The sequence below is a fragment of the Cavia porcellus genome, unplaced genomic scaffold (genome assembly GCF_034190915.1).
Source record: "Cavia porcellus strain 051 isolate PalLab524CR breed Dunkin Hartley unplaced genomic scaffold, mCavPor4.1 scaffold_30, whole genome shotgun sequence".
NCBI classification, from domain to species: domain Eukaryota; kingdom Metazoa; phylum Chordata; class Mammalia; order Rodentia; family Caviidae; genus Cavia; species Cavia porcellus.
In genome coordinates, this window is record NW_026947513.1 from 32761130 (window position 1) to 32782311 (window position 21182).

The following is a 21182-nucleotide window of genomic DNA, read 5'->3' on the forward strand; positions in this document are numbered from 1 at the left end:
GAGGCTGAGGCAGGAGGATAGTTGCAAGTTAAGAGACAGGCTGGGCTACCAAGTGAGTTCAAGGCCAGTCTGAACTGCATAGTGAGACTCTGTCTCAAAAACACTCCCTCTCCCAAAAATGGAGAAAAAATTAAGACATTCTCAGAATAACAAAAACTTAATTGAGACATGCCAGCAAATTTACTATATAAGAAATGCTAACAGGAACCCCTTCAGCTAAAATGAAAAACCATCAGACAATAACTTAAATTCACACAAAGAAATAAAGGGTACCAATAGAATGAACTATATGTGTAAGTACAAAACACAGTATAAATATATTTTTGTTTATAACTTTTCAATTTGATTTAAACTATAATTACATAAAGCAAAAATAATAAATCTGTATGATGGGCATACAATGTATTTTAGAAAAGCACAAAGGAGGGGGAAGGAATGGTTGTATAGGAGCAAAGTTGCACAATGTAGTTAATTTGATATTAATCTGAACTAGAGTGCTATACATTAAGATGTAATGAAAAAAACTAAGAAAATGACTTTTAAAGAAATAAAGGAATCTAAATGGTACATAAGAAAATATCTAAAATAATACAGAAGAATAGAGGAATAAAGAAATAAAAAATGTAACATACACATATGTACATGTACATATAAAACAAATAGCAAAATGGCAAATGTAAGTCTTACCTTAACAGTAATTACATTAAATTTAAATGAACCCAATACTAGTCAAAAGACAAGAATTGACAGAGTGGATGAAAAAAAGTATTCAGCTATATGCTGTATATGAGAGACATGTGTTAGACTCAAAGAAATACATGCTGAAATTAACGGAGTGGGCTGGGTGTGGTGGCACATGCCCATAATCCCAGCACAGAGGAGCTTGAAGCAGGAGGATCTCCACAACTTTGAGGCTGCTTAGGCTACATAGTAAATACAAGGCCAGACTGAACCACATACTAAGACCCTATCTCAAAAAAAATAAAGGAATGGAAAGGGATATACATTGAAAATCAACCAAAAGAGAGCTGAAGTGATTATGCTTATCTCAGATGATACATGGTTTAGATAAATGTTCTAGAGGCACAGAAGCACAATTTACTTGATAAAATAGTCAACAAAAATGTACATGCAATGGAATATTGCTTAGTCTTTAAACATAAAGAAATTCTAACACATACTATAACAGATTGAATCTTGAAGACACTATGCTAAGTGAAATAAGCCAGTCAAAAAACACACTCAGATGAGTTACAAAATGTAGTCAAATTCATAAACACAGAACATAGGATGGTGGTGCCAAGCATGGTGTATGCCTGTAATGCCAGTAATTAGGAGGAGGCTGAGATAGGGAGATTGGCATGGATTTGAGGCCAAATTGTGCTACATAGTGAGTTCAAGGCCAGCATGAATTACATAGTGAAACCTTGTCTCAAAAATGCTGGAAAAAAAAAAGGAAAGGAGGTAAGAAAGGAAGAGAGAGAGAGAGAGAAAGAAAAAGGAAAGAAGGAGGGATGGAGGTTGTCAGAGACTAGGGAAAGGGGAATAAGTTGTTCAACAGGCGAAGAGTTACACAAGATGAAAAGGTTTCTGGAAATTAGTTGCACTGAACATGAGTGTACCTAACAACATCATCACATTATAACTTAGTTAAAAATGGTGAAAATGGCAAATTCTATTTTATGTGTATTTTACCACAGCTGAAGTAATGAACAAAGTATTTTTTAAATTTTATTTTAAAGAAGGCAAAATTAAATATAACAAAACAACAAAACAGAACATAAGAAAACAATATGAGACACAGATTTCAAGGCAAGACAATGGGAGATCTTCACTATCTATCATATTGTCTCTTGTTGTCTTCCGAAGAGTTGTCCGTATCTTCACATACAGTGAATTCATACAAAACAACATAGTATAAAACTGATCCGAACAGGATGATGAAGGCATTTTACGTCCTCAAGACCAGACAATAAGGAAGTCAACAATGGCTGTTATAGAGTCTCACATTCTCTTCAAAATAGCTGTCCCTACCCTCACATATGTTGAAATTAAATAAAACAGACTAACATCACTCTGAACAAAGAACAATAGCATTGCTGGATTTCACATTATGATGCTACGGAATCAGTACTGGGTACCTTAAGTGTCTCTTTTTCTTCAAAGTAGTTGTTTATTTCATCATGTATTATATAATCAGTTCTCATAAACTGTTTAGAAGTCCCACATATGCATGAGTCTCTATATGTATATCTATCCCTTCTGTATTAGAGGGAAAAACAAACAAGACAAAACAAAACAAATTCCTAGAAAAACATGAAACAAAAAAGACATATAAAACCACAATTCAAGGTGATCTACAGTGGTTACTATGATGTCTCTTATTATCTTCAATAGAATTATCTATCATCAGGCATAGTATAGTTGAATATAGCAGTATATAACAATAGTAATAAAAACAAAATATTGGAGACATAATAAGACTCCAAAGGCAGGTAATAGTCAAGCCAGAGTGGGTATTCTAGTGAATCTTGTTGTCTTCAGAGTATTTGCCTATACTCTCAGACTTGATACTATCAATCATAACAGGTTTGAATAAAATCAATCAATACAAAACAGTGATCTAACAAACCAGATTCAAATAAGATCAGTCATAATAAGACAGTGTAAGCAATACAGGGCTTCAGATTAAGTTAATAGGAAATTAAGGATGGTTACCATAGGATATACTGCTATTTTTGGAATAGCTGAGCTGTCTGTGCCCTCAAGTCTAGTACAAGTAGATGGACTGGAACAGAATATAACCAAACTAAACAGAGTGATAAGAAAAATGTCGATTTTAAATCCTGATACACTATTAACAATGTCCTCTGCCTGCCCTATTCCTCCCCTTTCACTTTCACAGGGTATATCGTTCATTTTGGGTACCACTAAGTCCTTTAGTTTATAGGTTAGGGGTACAACCCACTATATACCTACGTGGTTATGAACCGTTTTACTCCTGGGCTTGATCTTAAGTTGTATTCCTTTACCCACAAAAGTCCCAAGGTTTTCCTTCATTGTAGTTGAATAGTTCTCCACTGTACAAAAGTGTGTCATGTCTTTCCAACCTATCTGCAGGTGCTGGATGAGCTGCCCCTATTTCTGTCTGGTTCCCTGTCACATAGAGCATTGTTTTCTTATATTTGACTTCCTGTCCATAAACCCTCTTTCAGGTTAATTATATTTCCTATACAGAGCATCTCAAGGGACCCTATTTCCTGGTCTATTCTGTGTTTCTTTTTGTTAGTGTATCAAGGCTACTATCTATGTTAGAGATTATAGCCAACCTTCTCTGCCTCATTTCTACTATGCTATTTTTTCTACCATTGGTTATCTACTTTTCTCCTTCATTCCACTGTCTGATCCATTCATTGAGGCCACTCTTCTTGAAATCTTGGTGTTTTCTCCCTTTCTAGAATGTCCTTCAGTATTTTTTGTAGAGTTGGATTGGTGTCACAAACTTCCCCAGTTCCTCTTTGTCATGGAAGCATCTTGTTTCTCCATTAATTTTGAGAGACAGTTTTGCAGGGTACATCAATCTGGACTGGAAGTTATTTTTTTTCAGGGCTTGGAATATTTCACTGCAAACTCTTCTTGATTTGATGGTTTGTGTCAAGAAATCTGTTGTGATTTTTATGGGTTTTCCTTTATAGGTGATCTGTTTCTTTTCTCTGACAGCTTTTAATATTCTGTTCTTGTGATGAATTTCTGAGATCTTGAGTATTATATGTCTGGGTGTAGCTCTGTTTTGGTTGTAGGTGGCTGAAATTCTATATGCCTCATACATCTGAATATTATTTCCTTTTCCTATGCTTGGGAAGTTTTCCTTAGTTATTTCTGTGAATTACCTTTGTATTTCCTTTGTGCTTACCTCTGCTTCTTCACTCACATTTTTTATTCTCAAGTTATAGATCCTCTTGTAGTCTTCTAGGCTTTGTATTATATTTTTTTTTATCAATACCAGGGATTGAACTCATGACTGCCTGCTTGCAAGGCAGGTTCTTATGCTGCTGAGCTAAATCCCCAGCCCCTAGCCTTTGTATTGTTACTGCCTATTTCCTTGTTATTTTTAAGAGATCTTTCCTTTCACAATCACATATTGCAAACCCATCTTCACGTTTTGTTAATCTATCTCTAGTTTCTTTCAGACAATTTTGCCAGCTTTCAATGGAGTTTTTAATTTCCTGGTAGTGTCTTTGAATCTGTTTCATGTATCCTAGGTTTAAAAATATTCTTCATTGAAAGTTTCTCTCCTTTTTTGTGTTCCTCTATTCTTCCATCTGTGTCTTCTTGAGAGGTGCTTAGTATTTCTTTTCTTAATCTTCTTATATCTTGCCTTACTTGTATTAATATTTTAGTTTTGAGTTGTCTTTAATGTCACGAAGATACCACGACATTATAGTTATAATGTCAGCTGATGCCATGTCCAATATTGCATGTTTGTTGCCCTTGATCTTTTCTGTATTTACCTCTCCTGGACCAATATTTCCTGGGTTGGCTGGAGGCTTTTTCTTATTTCTTTCTCTTGTCATGTTTCTTGTTTCTTCTATACACATGTATGCTTGAGGTCCCAGCCCCTTTCCATATTGGTTATGGTTCTTCTGAAGCATTCTGGCTAGGAATTTCTGCCCTCTCCATTGTGCTGTTGTTATTGAGGTGCAAACGGGTGCTGTAGGCTGGCACCTCCCCTCCGAGCCAGTCAACCAGCGGGGCCTTCACCACATTAGTGTGTGCTGTGCAATGGAACTGGTTCTGGAAAACTTTGGGGATCCAATAGCCAGGGATGTGACCCAGCCCAAGCAGATCCACCAATCTGCTCTTGGCAGAGAGCAGCCAACTGAAGTCACTGCCTTTCCTTGTTCAAGCCCGTCCTGCCCAATACAAATATGTCATCTGGTTGGTCACCCCCCTCCTGAGGAGGGTGCAAATTCCGAGTACTCACCACAGGTTAGTGCAGGAGTCCACGCCAGCTCTGTTCTCCATTGGGCCTGACTGTGGCTCTAGCGAGAGTGCTGTGACCACAAGTTGGGTTGGCTCTGGTGAGAGGGTGATTAGCTCCAGGCTTCTGTCCACGTTTTCCTTTTCTTTCTTTTTTCTTTTTCCTCAGTTTCTTCTTGGGTTGTGAAAATCCCTTTCCTTTCGTCTGGTCTTCTCCATGGTGGTAAATTCTAGCATCTGAGCTGTTTCTCTCCGAGAGGTTCTGTGCCTTGTTGCTTATTGGTCCGCTATCTTCCTTCCACCTCCAAGGACAAAGTATTTAAAAATAAATTTAACAAAAGAACTGCAAGACATATACACTGAAAACTGCAAATGTTGAAAGAAATCAATGAAGCCTTATATAATGAAAAAATATTATGACTGGACCCCTTAATTTTGTTAAGATGCAATTTTCCCCACATTGACATACAGATTTAGTGCAAGTCCTATTAAAATTCTAGCTGCCTTTTTGATACATATTGATAAAATAATTCTAAAATTTGTGTGGAAATGGAATCTAGAGTAGCCAAAAAAATAGCTATGATATCTTAGTTACTTCTCTTGTTGCTGGGACAAAAATACCAAACACCCAAAGTTAAAGAGGGGAGGTTTATTTTATCTCACAGTGTATACAGGCTTCAGTCCACCATCAGCTGGCTCCAAGGAAGGGTGGCGTGGCAGAGCAGAAACAGTCCATGGCAGGGCAGAAGCAATCAGCCTTCCTTTTTCTGTCCCTTCATATCCACCTCGGCTACAAGTCTATTGATTGGTGCCACTCACACTCAGGATGGGGCTTCTCTTTTCAGTAAATCCATTCATTCACACCCAGAACTGTGCCAATCCAACTGGAGGGCTAATCCAGATGTCATATTTCCTTAATTCATATTCGTACACCCTAGGTCCATCCATTTCTGAAAAAGCTCACCTGTGAGTGCATGAGGCTTTGGGATGGATATGTAGATAAAAACCATAGCAAACCATGAATAAAAACAACTTGGAAGGCATATTTTGTGATTTTAAAACTTTCTAAAAGGGTGTAGTAATCAGGGTAATGTATTACTGGTATTAAGATAGACATTTAGGTAAATGGAATAAATGATAGTCTAGAAATAAAACTACGTTTATGATCAGTTGAACTGTGACAAAAGTGACAAAAGAGGTTATCTGGGGAAAGAATAATCGTTCAACAATTGGTGGTGTGTACCTGGATATCCTTGTGTGGAGGAATGAAGTTGGATCCCATGTCACACCATGTACAAACGTTCCAAATGGGCCACACACTAAATAAAAGAGCTGTCAAGCCCTTAGAAAGAAGGGAAGAAGAGGAGGAGGAGGAAGAGGAGAAGGAAGAGGAGGAAAAGAAGAAGAAGGCATAAATCTGTTACCTTGAATTAGGTGATTAACACCTGCCAACCAGTCATGGCATCACAAGAGTAAACAACTAATATTTTAGGTTATTAAATGCACTTTCCACTTAGTGATGTTTCCAACTTACCATGGGTTTGCTGAGCTATAACCCTGTTATAAGTTGATGACTAATATGCAAAAGGGTAAGAAGCAGATGCAAAGATCATCTAAACATCATTAATAATTCTGGAAATGCAAATTGAAAACACGATATAACTTCTATAAGAATATAAATAAAAAATAATAACAAATAAACAGAAAATAGTATGTGTTGGTGGAAATGTGGAGAAATTGTTGGTAGGAATGTAAAATGGTACAGATAATATGTACAGTTTGGCAACTCCTCAAAATGTTAAACATGCAATATGGGGCATGTCCCCAAGAGGATTAAAAACATTTGCAATAAATTTGCACAAAAATATTCATAGCAGCAGCAGTTATAGTAGCTTAAAAGTGGCAACAACTTAAGTGTTCATCAGGTTAGTGGATAAACAAAATGTGGTAAATTAACACAATGAAATGTTATTCAGTACTGATACATGACTCTTTAAAGTACGCTAAATATAGAAATCCAGACACAAAGCCTACATGTTTGTATAATTCCATTTATTTGGAATTTCCTGAATAGACACTTCATAGGGAGTAGATTAGCGGTTCTCAGGAAATGCAGACTTTCTCTTTCAAAGAACAAAAAAATTCTGAAATTAGATAGTGTTGATGGTTGTGTAACTATGAATGTTTTAGAAACCATTTAATTGTACATATAGTTGTAAATCTTATGACATGTTAATTATGTAAATAATAATGATGATTATAACTGTAAAAACTTCAGCAGACTACTCCTTTGGGGTAATAATATATTTGTGAGAAACCATTTCCATATTAAGTTTGTATATCTGTGGATTGATTGGTTGGTTTTTGGTCAGGAAAAGAAATTTTGGATGCCTCCGACCATTGGCTAAATGGCTGGAAATTCTGACCAGGATTATCTCCAACTGTGTTGCCTCAGAAATGGCCAACATAGGAATGTCCTTGGCAGTAAGTGGGGTTTTTATCTTAGAGATCTAATTTCAAGACTGGTAGGGAGTGAGGTGTGTTTCAAAATGCAAGTCACAACCCATTCATATACGATCATGAAATTAATTTCATGTTTTCTCTGAATGAAATCAAATTAATGATTTAAAAAATCAGAATATGTCATACAGGATAAGCCTCGTTTCGCAGTAATTGTGCTTCATGTACACAGGCACACATTCACATTTACCATACCATGGTAAAAGATGTACTTCATAATTGTGTTATGATAAATTTGGAGAAACATCAACCTGGTCATAAGAGCACTTGTGGTTGTGGGAAGAGTTCTTAAAATTGAAACTATATGTATAATCGATAAGAAGTTGATTGTAGCAAGGACAATCCAGTTACTGTTCCTCTGTCTGATAGTTATATATGCTATCTCACGCTTTCATTTGCATATAGGTCTGCCAGTGATCACTTAGCAAGAGGTCCTCTCCACTTCTCAGAAGCTTCTCCCCGGATTCTGCAGCTCTCAGTCGCCAAAGGCACAGATGCAAACTACGTTCCTCCAAGAAGCGTGAGTGTTCCCATGTGAGAGAAGTGGGTCCTGATCCAGTCTGTGACACGATCCTCTCTTACTTCTGGGTGTGGATTTTCCTTTTCTTTCCATGTGTTTTTTCTTTGCTGACCAAATGAACTTTTCTGACTCCCATCCCTATGCCTCATGTGCAGATCAGAAAGAGGCCAGAGTGACACAGAATAAAGCCAGCTTTTAGCAGCTTTGGGAGCTATGGGGATGTGTTAGCAGGCTGTGACCACAGTTGGGACTTGAGTCTGCAGCCAGGAAGGGTGCAGGGATAGGTGGCAGCTCCCTGGAAGGCACCTGAGCCTGGCATATCCAACCTCCTGGTGTGGCAGGGCTGATTATAATGATAAGGCAGGGTCAGTGGTACTTAAGGGCTTAAAGTCCCTGCACTGAGTTTGACCCATATGGCCCTGTTCCAATTTTTTAAGTCCCAATCCTTCCCTGTCATTGGTCAAGCTTTAATATAAGGGACCATGCAAATGTGAGAATTCAGTTTTTACTGGGACTCATCCAATTATAAAACTAAAGTTTGCTTTTCATAATTTTCAGCCCCATGACAATAGAAGGTAACAGGGAACTCACAAAGGATTCCTGGTCCCTCCTCTGGACCTTACTTAAGTTGGGGCTGGGATTTAAGGGCCTGAACTGATCATTTCTTTTCTCAAATTTTTCAGTGTACTTAGAAACATCTAGCTAAGCCCACCACACTTCCTTTCACTGACGTGTTTTCTCTGGCAGCAACTGTTGGTCAGCTCAAGCCTCCTTCTCTGTTTTGCCACTGTATGCTGTAAATCACTAATCAGCTCACAAATGCCTGTCAATTTCAGCATCCCAGAAAACAAATTCTAGAGCATCTAGAACCAATATAGAGGCCATGTCCTTACAGTCTGGTCTGGTTGTCTATTATTTCATACTAAGCCACCCTTAACATTAGTGGCATTAAAAAGCACCAATTGTAGTTTTGTTTTGTTTCGTTTTGTTGAGATGAGGTCTTACTATAATTCAGGCTGGCCTTGAACTACTATGCAGACCAGGCTGGTCTCAAACTCTCAGCAGTCCTCCTGCCTCAGCCTCCTGAGTGCTGAAATTATATGTGTGCATCACCATACCTAAAAAACTCTGACTTTTTATGAAGAATTTTCTGAGTCAAAAATTCTGGCAGGGGAGCAGCTGCAGTGTATCTGTGCTCTGGGTTCGTTGCCTCAGCTGAGAAATCTGATTCCCTGGTTGTCTGAAATGGTAGGGGCTGGAGATATCTGAAGGCTCCTTCATACCTGTCCTAGTCAGCTAGCATCATCATAGATGGGGTGCCTTACACCATGGATGTATCTCACAGTTCTGCAAACTAGGATGTCCAAAGTTAACATGCCAGAAGATTCTGTTCTTGGGAGGGCCAACTACCTTCCTAGCTGCAAGGTGGTTAATATTTGCTCCATGCTCACCTGACTCTTTATTCCTTTGATGAGGCAAGGGAGGAAAGGTGAGACTGGGGGAGGAGAGGGGAGAGGAGAGGAGAGACAGACAGAGACAGAGAGAGAGAGAGACAGAGTGGTAGAGAGAAAAGGGAGTGACCTTATTCCTCTTTTCTTATAAAGACTAATCCCATTATGGGGATGCTACTCTGATGATCTTATCTAAACCTGATTACCCCACAAAGGCCATAGCTCCTAGTACCATCACACCGGGCTTAGGGCTTCAGCACAGGAGAGATTTTTGGGGGAGAGTGGGGGTTGGTAGGTTTTATTAGTTTGTATTTTGAGACAGAGTCTCATCTCACTAGCCAGCCTCAGGCTGGCCTCAAATCACAGTGCTAGAATTATAGGTGAACGCCACCAAGCCCAGCAACATAGGAGTTTTAGAGAGACACAGACGTTCAATCCATAGAACACCCCTGGGTGTGGAGGCTGGGATGATCTGAGCCTGGACTCCATTGGTAACATGTTGGGGACCACCTTTGCATGGCCTCTCCACAGGGCACAGACCTGTCAGCCTAAGTGTCCAGATGTGGGGAATCCCAGGGTGAGCGGTCCAAAAGGAGGGGCAGTGGGAGTGGCCTGGTCTTCTTTGGCTTGGTCTTGGAAGCCCCACATCACTGCAATAGTTTGTTGAAAATGTGGTTATGTTTGGCCAGATTCGTGGGGCGGGGATGCAAAGCCTACCTCTGTATGAGAGAGGTGTGAAAGAATTTATATGCATTTAAAGGCAGCCACACCCGGTGATGGGAGTCTTTTGGTATTCTTGAGCATGGTTACTAATTAATAGGACCCTGCTTTAAATTTCAAATTAAAATGTTTTCTTGGGCTTTTAGGTTTAGCCTGCCAACTGTGTTCTTACATTTATAATTCTAGCAGTCATTAATATATAATTTTAAGAGTTCTGAATAATGTTTCCAAACCTAGTAAAGTACCTTCAAAGATTTTAATATTTCAAAAACTTTAATATTATAAATATATTTGAGTTATTTTTAATTATTCAACCTTAGCAAAAAGAAAAACATTAGCAAAAAAGAAAAACTTCTGAAATATAATTCATTATCTTAGAATTTAATATACTAAATCATAAATGTGGTGAAATGGGAGTTTTTTTAAGTTTTGTAAGTCTGGATGTAAACTTATTTCAACTTACTGTCATAATTCTAACTCGGTTTCTCAGTTGTACACTTCACACTGCAGTTGTAAATTTGTCATTCTAACAGAACAAATGTTCTTAAATGTGTAGGTATTTTAATGGTATTTATTTATTTATTGTCTTGCTTAGTTTTTATAACACGTTGAAATAATATAGAATCACATACTTCCCACAATGAATATAGTCATTATGTATTGCAAAAACATTCTAATAAAAATTCTTTAAACATTCTAATAAAAATTCAAAGAAGTACATAGAGAGATGCAGTGAAGTCCACACTTAGAAGGAAAGCGCAAAAACAAGAGCCAGGCAGCTTTCTGTCCCCCAAGGAAACCGGCCACAGAGAAGCCAGACCTGTTCACCCTCAGGGCTGCACCTGCAGCCTCAGAACCAGGGAAACGGGAGCTTTGGCTGTGAGAGGACCCGTCCTATGATATTTTGATATGGCAAGCCTAACAAGCTATTATTTTTAATTATTTTACTTGAGATGAGGTCTTACTGTGCAGCTCAGGGCACGCAGCGATCTTGCCCTTCACCTCCTAAGTGCTGGGAATACAGACATTCACCTCCACGACTGGCTATTTTTATTTTCAAATTGATTTAACTAAGGGGAATCCATTTACAAATTACCCATTGTAAGTACATAGGTCTGTAGGTGTTATAAAATACGTATACCCATGGGCACATATTTTTATTTTACTATGAAGTTTTTAAATCTTAATTTCAAACCTGCTGAAAAGTTGTAAAACTTATTTTGTTTTTTTGTTTGTTTGTTTGTTTGTTTTACTATTCTTTCTCCTCTGTGTATTGTGTGCCTGTGTGTGTCTATAATTTTTTTCCTGAATCAGTTTTTGGAGTAAGCTATAGCTAGATCCTCTTTTCCCTAAATACATCAGTGCTAATTTCCTAAGAAAAAGGACATTATTTTATAAAACCACAGAAACACGCTATTATCAAAATCAGGAAATTTAAATAGTCCTGTATCTACCCAATTGGTCCATATTCCAATTAAGTTGTGTGTTGCATGTATTTACTCTTAACACAAAACATTAATTCCAAGATTCGATTCTCTTAGTTTTGTAACGGTTGGTTGTAAATTTCCCGCGTCGGAAGCTGAGAGCTGACACAGGTCCCCGAGGCTCCTGGTCGCCAGAGACCTGGTGGAGGGTTTGGAGTCCTCCTGTCGCTCTGAGTCCCTCTGACAGGAACCCTCAGAGCCCACAGGCTGCACACAGGATCCTTGCCCACAACGCTGTGTACTTAGCAGTGTGTACAGTTCCCGCTCAGACTACTCAGGGTCTGGAGGTTTTGGATCTTTGTCTTTTAGGAGATTTTGACTCTTAACACTAATTTCAGATTGAGCAGGTACTGGGAGCCCCGGGCCCTTGGACTCAGCATAACTCAGCAGCCCTGCCGGACTTGTTATTCCCTTGCATCAGATCTGTCCCCCGCGGGTCCCTCTCCATCATTCTCAGTCTCTGATTATTTTCCTGGAACGAAAATTTTAGAAATAAAGTCTTGGACCCAGGGAAAGGTATGAACCTTTTTTTTTTGTCTTTTTCCTTTTTACCGGTACCGGGGATCAAACTCACGACCGCCTACTTGCAAGGCAGGTGCTTATGCCGCTGAGCTAAATCCCCAGCCCTCAGGTATGAGCCTTTTTGAGGTGATTTATATAAAATTCTAAAACACATTCCCCAAAAAGTAATTGATTTTTATGCTTATTTGCTTTATTTGGCTGCCTTGTTATTGAACTCTTACCAATGTTAGATATTTATTTTACAAAATGTTAATTGTATAATAAATGAATCTCAATTTTTTTTCATTTCTTTGATAACTAATAAATTCAAACAGCTCCCCACAGTAATTTACCATGTGTGGGTTTTTTTTTTTTTTGATCAATTTGTCTATTCATGGTTTTCTTTGGTGGTTTTTTGAGTCAGGGCCTCAGTATGTAGCCCAGGTTGGTCTTAAATTCAGAGGGATCCTCCTGCCTCAGTATCCCAAGTGCTGGGATTACAGGCATCACTACCACACCCAGATTTTTTTCTATGGGTTTGTATTTTTTAATGATTCATGAAAGTTCTTTACGTATTAGAAATATTAATTCTAATTCATCTGTTATTTATGGTACAAAAATTTTTTCCCAGCCTCAACTTTGAATTCTTAAATTATAATTTATATAAAATGTATCAATCTTCAGTGTCTGGTTTAAGAAGCTAACAGATGCCTTTAATAGTAATAATAATAATCAAGATACAGCATAGTTCCATGGATCCACGAAGCCTTCCAGTCAGTTACCGCTCCACCCCGCCCTGATCAGGCAGCAGCCACCCAGAGTCCCGTCACCAGCATTAGGTCTGTCATGATCTTGAGCACGACTGGATGCAGTCATACAGTTCGCGCTCTGTAGTATCTGCCGTCTCTCGCTCCACAGAGTTCCTGTGTCCCACTGAGCGGATAATAGGTTGTGCCGTTTTATTGGCAAGTATTATTCCACTGTAAAAGTGCACCATAATTCTTATTTACTCACTTTGGATGGACATCGGGGTGTTTCCAGGTAGCCTAAATGAATAAAGTCGTCATGAACATTTTTGTATGGTATCTTTGTGACCATGTTTTCATTTCTCTTAAGAGTTGTTCAGTCATCAGGTAGATGTGGGTGCAGCTGTGGGTTTGTAAAACACTGTTTCTCTCCACAGCAAATGATCATTTTCATTCTCCTCAGCTATGTGTGGGAGGTTCAGATATTTCTCGGGCCTGTCAGACTTTTAAAACTTTAGCCATTTTAGTGAGATACTGGTACCTCGCTGTGGTTTCAATTTGTATTTTTTGTCTGTCTGTCTGACACAGGGTTTCACTATGTAGTTGAAGTTTACCTTGAATTCACTATGTAACTCCGGCTGGCCTTGAGCTCATGGCTATCCTCCTGCCTCAGCCTCCCAAATGCAGGGTCACCATCACCATAGCCAGCTTTAATCTGTATTTCCAGATGCCTATCAGCATTGAACATTTGCTTGGCATTTGTATCTTATATCATTTAGTAACCGTTGGAGTTTTCCTTCTTTTTTGGTGGAGGGAGAGGGGCTTTTAAAGACACGGGTTCACTACTCAGTTCAGGCTGGCCTTGAACTCACTTTGTAGCCCAGGCTGGCCTTGAATTTGCAGGAATCCTCCTGCCTCAGCCTCCTGAGTGCCAGGATTACAGGCGTGTACCACCATGCCTAACCTCTTTTTATTTCGCTTCAGATTTTCGACATTACAGTCATTTTGTGTTTGAATAGTTTTTCTGTTTTATTAAACTTGTACTCATTTAAAAATGGTTTGGAGGGGCTGGGGATTTAGCTCAGCGGCATAAGCGCCTGCCTTGTAAGCAGGCAGTCGTGAGTTTGATCCCCGGTACCGATAAAAAGGAAAAAGACCAAAAAAAAAAAAAAAAAAAAAAGGATTGGAGTATTTTCTTTCTATTAATGACTTGAAAAATTTATTCTGAATTCTTGTCCTTCATTTAGGGTTATGGATTTGCAAAGGTATTCTCCTTGCCTATGGCTAAGCTATTAATTCGTTCATGTTATCTTTTTTATCATGCAAATTTGATGAAGTTTATCTCATCAATCTTTTCTTTCTCAGTTAATGCTTTTGGTGTTCAAAGAAATTTTTGTTTACTCTTAGCTTGTGAAGGTCTTCTATCTTTTCTTCCAGAGTCTTTATAATATTTACTTTTATGTTTATGTTATGATCATTTAGTTTAGGGTTATTTTTGTTATATGAGAGGTAAAGCTTGAGCTTTGTTTTTCTCAGTGGAGAGTCAGTTTGTCTAGCTCAGTTCATCAATTTTTTCCCTGTTGAATTACTTGGTATCTTTTTCTGAATTTCCAATTCTCTACCATTTATTTGTCTATTTCTTTTTCTTTTTTGGCGTACTGAGACAGGGTCTTGTTACATAGCTCAGACTGGTCTTGAATTCCCTATGCAGATCAGGATGGCTTCAAAGTCATGATCCTCCGGCCTCAGCCTTCCAAATGCTAGTGTCACAGTGCACACCACCGCACCTAGCTTTTCCCGTCTGTCCCCACATCAGTGCTGTCCAGTCTTGACTATTAAGGGTCAGATGGTGTCTCGGAGTGACAGGGTAGGCCCTCTAATTTTGTTCTTCTTTGCCAATGTCTGCTTTGGCTGTTTTAGGTCTTTTGCATTTTCATGTGCCTTTAAGAAGCAGCCATTATTTTTATTCTTTGTTGTGCCTTATATAATGAAATTGAGAAATATTTATTTAATGAATTGAATTAAATTAAATTTCCTTTCAGATTGAAAGCCTCAATGGGAGATAGCAGTTGTCAGGTATTTCTTCAGTTTCCACAGAGTCTGAAAGTGACAGTTTTATTTATAGGAACCGTTTCAAATAATACTACATGATGTGCAGAAGTGAAGGACCTGTAGCTTGAACTGCAGGTCTGCACCTTCCTGACTGTATAACCTCAGCATGGACAGGAGTTTCAGGGCCTTGGTGTTAGCATCAGTGAGGCAGAAATAAAAATGGTATTCCAAGCCAGCCATAATCCCAGCACTGGGGGCTAAAACAGGAGGATCATCACAAGCTCCAGGCCAGCCGGGGCTCCACCCTCTCTCAAAAAAATAGACAACAAAACTAAACAAAACAAAACAGATATGCAGGTGCAAATAAATTAATTAATATATCAAAAACTTATCAGCGCTGTATCATCATCCACATAATGTAAACTTGTAAATTTAGAACATTTGGAAGACACTTTATATATTATTTTTTCACTCACAGTTAAAGCCCTATTTTATCTCCAGTAACTGATTTTATTCTCTTCAAATCTTTACACAAGAAATTACTTAAATACACATAAATTAAATAGACACTTTGAAGCACTTTTCACAGTTAATAGGAGAATGAGGGGAGTGGCCAGGATGTGGCTGAGTGGTAGAGCACTTACCTGATACACGTGGAGCCCTAAGTTCGATCCCCAGCACCATTAATAGATAAAAAAGACAGTGACTTCAGGGTACCGCAGACATACAAGGGAACGGGCCAAGGATGTAGCTCAGTGGCACAGCACCTGCCTAGCAAGTGTGAGGTCCTAACTTTGATTCCCAGTACTGGAAAAAAAAAAAGGAGAAATACAAGGGATCTCCAAAAAGATGTGGTAAATGTTTAAAATTTTAAGACATCACTGGGGATATAGCTCAGCAGCACAGTGCCTGTCTGGCAAGTGCAAGGTCCTGAATTCAATTTCCTGTACTGGAAGAAAAAAAAAAAAGGAAGGAAGGAAGGAAAGAAGAGAAGAAAGAGACATCACAGTAAAAAACACATCGCTACCAACCTGCCTCTCACTGCTCGCCCTTGCTTTGAACACACTTGTCCAGTTGTTCTCACCACTCTCCGAGGCAGGTCTGGAAGGCCTCTTTGGTGAGGGTCTTTTACAAGACATGATCAAGAAATAATATGGTGAGTGCTGCTGCTGAGTGCACCTCATTCCTAGGCCAAGCATCCTGCAACGTCTGGCTTTTCCACCAAGTCAAAATGACTGTGGAAAGTAAACGCTTTTGATCAGTGCATACTCTGAGGCAATCACAATGATACAACTAACGACAGGAAGGTTTCTAGAACTGCTTCAGAAAGTCACTTAATAATGGCATATCTTTTATTGCAGTGAACTTTTTTGGACCATAATTTATTAAGAAAAAGATTTTCACACATGTGTTCATATGACATTACTGTTTAGAATGTACAACTAGGTGCAGATGGCATAGAACGGCATGACATCCAGGTTCAGACCACCTTGTTGCAATGAATTTTTGAAACATTGTGCATGTGGCACAAGTCTGTAATTCCAGCACTTGGGAGGTGAAGGCAGGAGGATTGCCATGAGTTTGAGGCCAGCCTGGGCTACATAGTGAGACCCTGTCTCAAAAAAGAAAAAGGAAAGAAAGAAAGGCTGGGGGTTTAGCTCAGCGGCATAAGTGCCTGCCTGGCAAGTGTGAGGTCACAAGTTCAATCCCTGATACCAAAAAAAGCAACCAGATCCATTCAGAAGGTATGATCAAAAAATACAGTGAAAAAAAAATTTTTTTTTTTTTTTTTTTTTTTTTTTTTTGAGGCAGTTAGGGTTAGCCTTGAGTTCACTCTGTAGCCCAAGCTGGCCTCAAACTCATGGCAGTCCTCCTGCCTTCACCTCCCCAGTACTGAGATGATAGGTGTGTACCACCACGCCAGCTGGGTCTGCTTTCATTTTGTTGACTTAGATTCATTTTTCTTCTCTCTTCCTATTAGAAGAGAGCCACTTAAATTCTTCTTAGCATGGTGATTTGTGATAATGTGAGTCCCAGTTTCCGAAGAGCAAAAAGAAAATAAGATTAAGGCAGAGTGAACCCTTAAATTATTCTCAGGTGATGAGGCTGAGCCTTCTTGGCTGAGTCCATCAGTCCACAGATCAACACTGCCATTTATTTCTGAGGTTATTTTTTGCCATTTCCTCATACCTGTAGTTTAACAGGTTACGTTCTTGAAAATTTGGCTAAGAATCTACACAGTTTTAGTTGGGAAAGATGGAGATCGATCCTTCAGCTGAGATCAGGAGCTACGGCAAGGTTCTCACACTCTCTTCTGAGTGACTGAGAAGTCTGTCCGGAGGTCAGACGACACTGTGTAGTCTTCGAACTAGACAGTGCTCATTATCTGACTCCTTCAGGTTCTCTTATTTTTCTCCCCTAGGTTGAAACAAGAATTGCCATTACCACCCTGAGTGCTGTTGCTACTCCACGAATTATAGACCTTGCCCACCCAAGGATCAAGTTAGATGGTCTGTGCTATAAGACACAAAGAAGCGAGCTGCCAATCCGCCCTGTAAGCCGCCCCTGCCACTCTTCTGCTCTCTTCCTGGTTGCTCCCGAGTTCCTAGTTTTCCTGTGCAGGGCATAGCCCACGATAATCAGAAAGGAGAATCTTAAAAGAGTGATCCATGGCTGGAAGGAAGACTTAGATACACGACAGAGAGACAGAAAGAGTCGGAGCTGGGTTCAAATCCCCACCCCACCTCTACCAGCTCTCCGGGGTCAGGACAGCCCCTCTTGAGCCACAGCCAGCAAGTGCTTGAAGGGGTCCCACCTGCTGGGCACTGTTGGCAAGGAGGAGCAGAGCTCCATGCTAATGAGGGGAGACAAGAGAAAATGGGTAGAGAGAAAGGGTACTAGCAGTAGTGAGAGACACTGCGAAGAAACTAAATAGGAAAAGAGCTGAGCCAGTGAGCACCTTGCTAAGGAAGGAACGTCCCAGCTGACCTTGAACAAGATCAAGTGACCATCTAGGAGAAGATTCCAGCAAAGGGAAGAGTGAATGTTACAATCTTCAACTGGGGTGAGCTTGAAGTCAGGGTGTGGGGAGCAAGACATGCAAAGAATCACCAGGCGACCTGGTGCTGGCCTCTGAGCCTGGCTGCTGTGTATCCCTCCCTCTCCCCTCGGAAGTCTCGTCTGAGGACTGTGCCATCTCTTAGCTGGATTTCCAGTAAAAGTCTAGCGATCACATCCCCAAAGGAGCTGGAGCAGTTTCCCCGTCTAGGAAGAGTCGATGCAGCATCTATTAGCAAACAAAGCCCTTCAGGGAACCAAAAACCTTGGGAAGATATTTGGAGTTTGCAGGGGAATGAGTTTATTATCAACTTTTTTGGTATATAAAATGGGAATTACAGTCATCTTTTCTTTATTGTCAGGAGTGTTTTAGGTTTTAAAAAGTCGTTAGAAAAGAGATGTAGAGCTTCAGGAAATGCTGTGCTGAGCAGAGCCAGGAGATACTTCCAGGGCTACTGAACCAAGTTAACTGTCCACCCTGATTCTCTCTGACAAACATGTAGCAGAGAATCACAGTGAGGCGCCACCTGCTTACTTTGCCACACAGCAGAAGGTCTGCTGAGGTGGTTTCACTTTAGGTCTAAATAGGGGTCAGTCAGTGGACGCATATTTATCTGGCACCAGGTATGTGCCAGAGCCTATGCTAGCTACTGGCCAAGAAGTGCTTCCCTCTGGCAGTTTGTATTCGAATGGAGAAGCGGGCAGTAAAGAAATAGATGTGTAAAGAATTCAGTTGTGGATAGAGGAGAGTGAGCAGTGGGTCATACAAAGGCTTCTCTGCTTTTGGTTGGGCCGGAAGGGCTCCAGGAGGACTGGATGTTTGAGAATAGACTTGAATTAGGAAGAGGCCCCCAAGCCATGGTTTCCAAGTAGCACTGAGCCAGAGAGAGCTGGACCAGAGGGGCCTGGCGTGGCCACAGTGATCCAGGTGGAGAGGGGAGGGTGGAAGGGTCTGAGGAGTGGGATGCAGCCAGACCCCACAGGGACTTGGAGAGGGACTTCTAGAGGAAACAGCTTGTCTCGTCCATTACTGTTAGCAAAATGGGCGGCCACAGGAGGGATATAGAACTTGGGAGGGCCATTCTGTGACTGGTCTTAGAAATGACTCAGCTCGTCTTGGGAATTTAGCAGTGTAGTGGGACTTTGTCTCAAAAGAAAAAAGAAAAGGGCTGTAGATGTAGATCAGTGCAAGGGCCCTGCGGTCAGCCCTCAGTAACACACATGCACACACACATATGCACGCACACACACATACAATTTACCTCGTAGGGTTATTTTGGTGGTTAAGTGGAAAACCACTCAGACCATATTTGTTGTGTAACACAATCACTAAATGTTCATTCTCCAATAACTGGATGACTGGTGCACATAAGCATGGAAGCAGGGTGACCGTTGCAGTAATCCAGGAGAGAATGGCAACTCAAATGGGTGATAGCTGGTGACAGCTGACTGTATTACTGTGTCTCTTCTTGTCCACTACAGATATCCGTTGCTGCCTTGCACGCCAAACCTAGCCCCCGAATATCTGCTTTAGCTAAGTCGAAGCCTCTTCATCAAGACTACCTACCTGCCCGTGATGCCCAGTGGCCAGTGTCCTATGCTGCTACCCACTCGAAAGCTTCTCCCAGGATTCAGGAACTAGCCAATCCAAGCTCAAGGTGTGTCAAATCAAGGCTGAGCTGGGGCAGGAGGGCCGGGGGCTCTGGAAAGGGGGCCGAAGCTGATCTGATAAGGGCAACAAGAAGAAAATCCAGAAACTGCAGTAACAGCTCATCTACTTTGTAAATTTATTATTACAAATAAACGATCTTATCATAAATACAAGGTTACCACATAAGGGCTAGTGGGCTAAGTATGGAAACTAGGAGACACCTTTAAAAGTACAGATATGAAATTATTATTATTATTATTTATTACTGGTACTGGCTATCGAACTCACAGCCTCACACATGCCAGGCAGGAGCTTTGCTGCTGAGCTGTATCCTCAGCCCTGAATATGAAATTATTTACCTAATAATATTGTTGAGTTAAAGAAATCAAAGAATAAAGCATATAACAGGATATGTACATGAATAAATATATATGTGCCATCTGTAATACATAGGCGTCATGGCTTATAAAAGGCTAAGAGCAATGTCTTTCTTTGGGGTCCAGGAAACTGGGGTGGGAGGAAGATCTACTTGTCGCTAAATAGGCTTTGATATTTTTTCAGTGTTTTTGTATCACATGTATGTATGTGGTATTTCAAATAAATAAGGAAATACAATTAACAAAGATGATATTGCTTTTTTGTTCTGTTCACTTTTTGGAGGACCTTTTATCTTGCCTTAACCCTCGGTTTTGACCTCCAGGGATAACTCTCGACTTCCTCATCCCTATGTAGTTATTTATGGTTTATTTGCTTATTTATTTTTTGAGTCAGTGTTTCTAGGCTGGCCTTGAACTCACTATAGCCCAGGCTGGCCTTGATTGCACAGGGATCCTCCTGCCTCAGCCTCCCAAATGCTGGAATCATGCCCAGCTTTTTCACCCCCTCTTACTTATTTTTGGTACGAGGGATCAAACTCATGACCTTCCACTTGCCAGACAGGTGCTTGTGCTACTGAGCTAAATCCCCAGCTCTTCATCCCTGTTTAAAAAGCTTTTCAGAGAACCCAGGAGAAGCAGGAAACGGTGGAAGTCTTGAACTCAGGGCAAAAGAAATCTATTAGTTCTTATATAAGATTTTGAAAATATTATTTTTTTAACATGAAGTTCTTCATCAAATGAAATGAAGCGCATTTTCTGTTCATCAAAAAAGAGAAAGGAAGAATACCCTGGAGCACTTTATCAGGGTTTTATCCCAGTGGCGGGGTTATTGTTCAATAGTCAGGTGCCGGGGTGATAAACTTCTAACAGATTAGTGGGGGGAAGGAGGGTGTGGCTTAGTGGCAGAACACTTAGATATTTTAGGCCCTAAATTCAGTCTCTAGCACAAGGAAAAGGAAGGAATAGAGGGAAAGACAAAGAAGAAAAGGAAGGAAGGGAGGTAAAGAGACAAGGAAAAAAAAGATATTCTTTCTAGTCCCCTGGAGGACTGTTAGAAACTTACAGAATTCACTTTCTATGGGGAGGATGAAGGCTTTGGAGTCTGACAGGCACGCACATCCGG

General features: G+C 40.1%; 1 protein-coding gene across 3 annotated transcripts in view; it reads left to right on the forward strand.

Moving 5' to 3' along the window:
• Arl9 (ADP ribosylation factor like GTPase 9) overlaps positions 1-21182 on the forward strand; it is an 83966-nt gene that overhangs the window by 61372 nt on the left and 1412 nt on the right. For 2 of the 3 annotated variants that reach the window (XM_063240507.1, XM_063240506.1), the window contains 3 exons: positions 7906-8020; positions 17397-17528; positions 19514-19689. In XM_063240507.1, the coding sequence (XP_063096577.1) occupies positions 7906-8020; positions 17397-17528; positions 19514-19689 (423 nt within the window). The remainder of the gene's footprint in view (positions 1-7905; positions 8021-17396; positions 17529-19513; positions 19690-21182) is intronic. The other variant, XM_063240508.1, reaches the window with a different exon arrangement.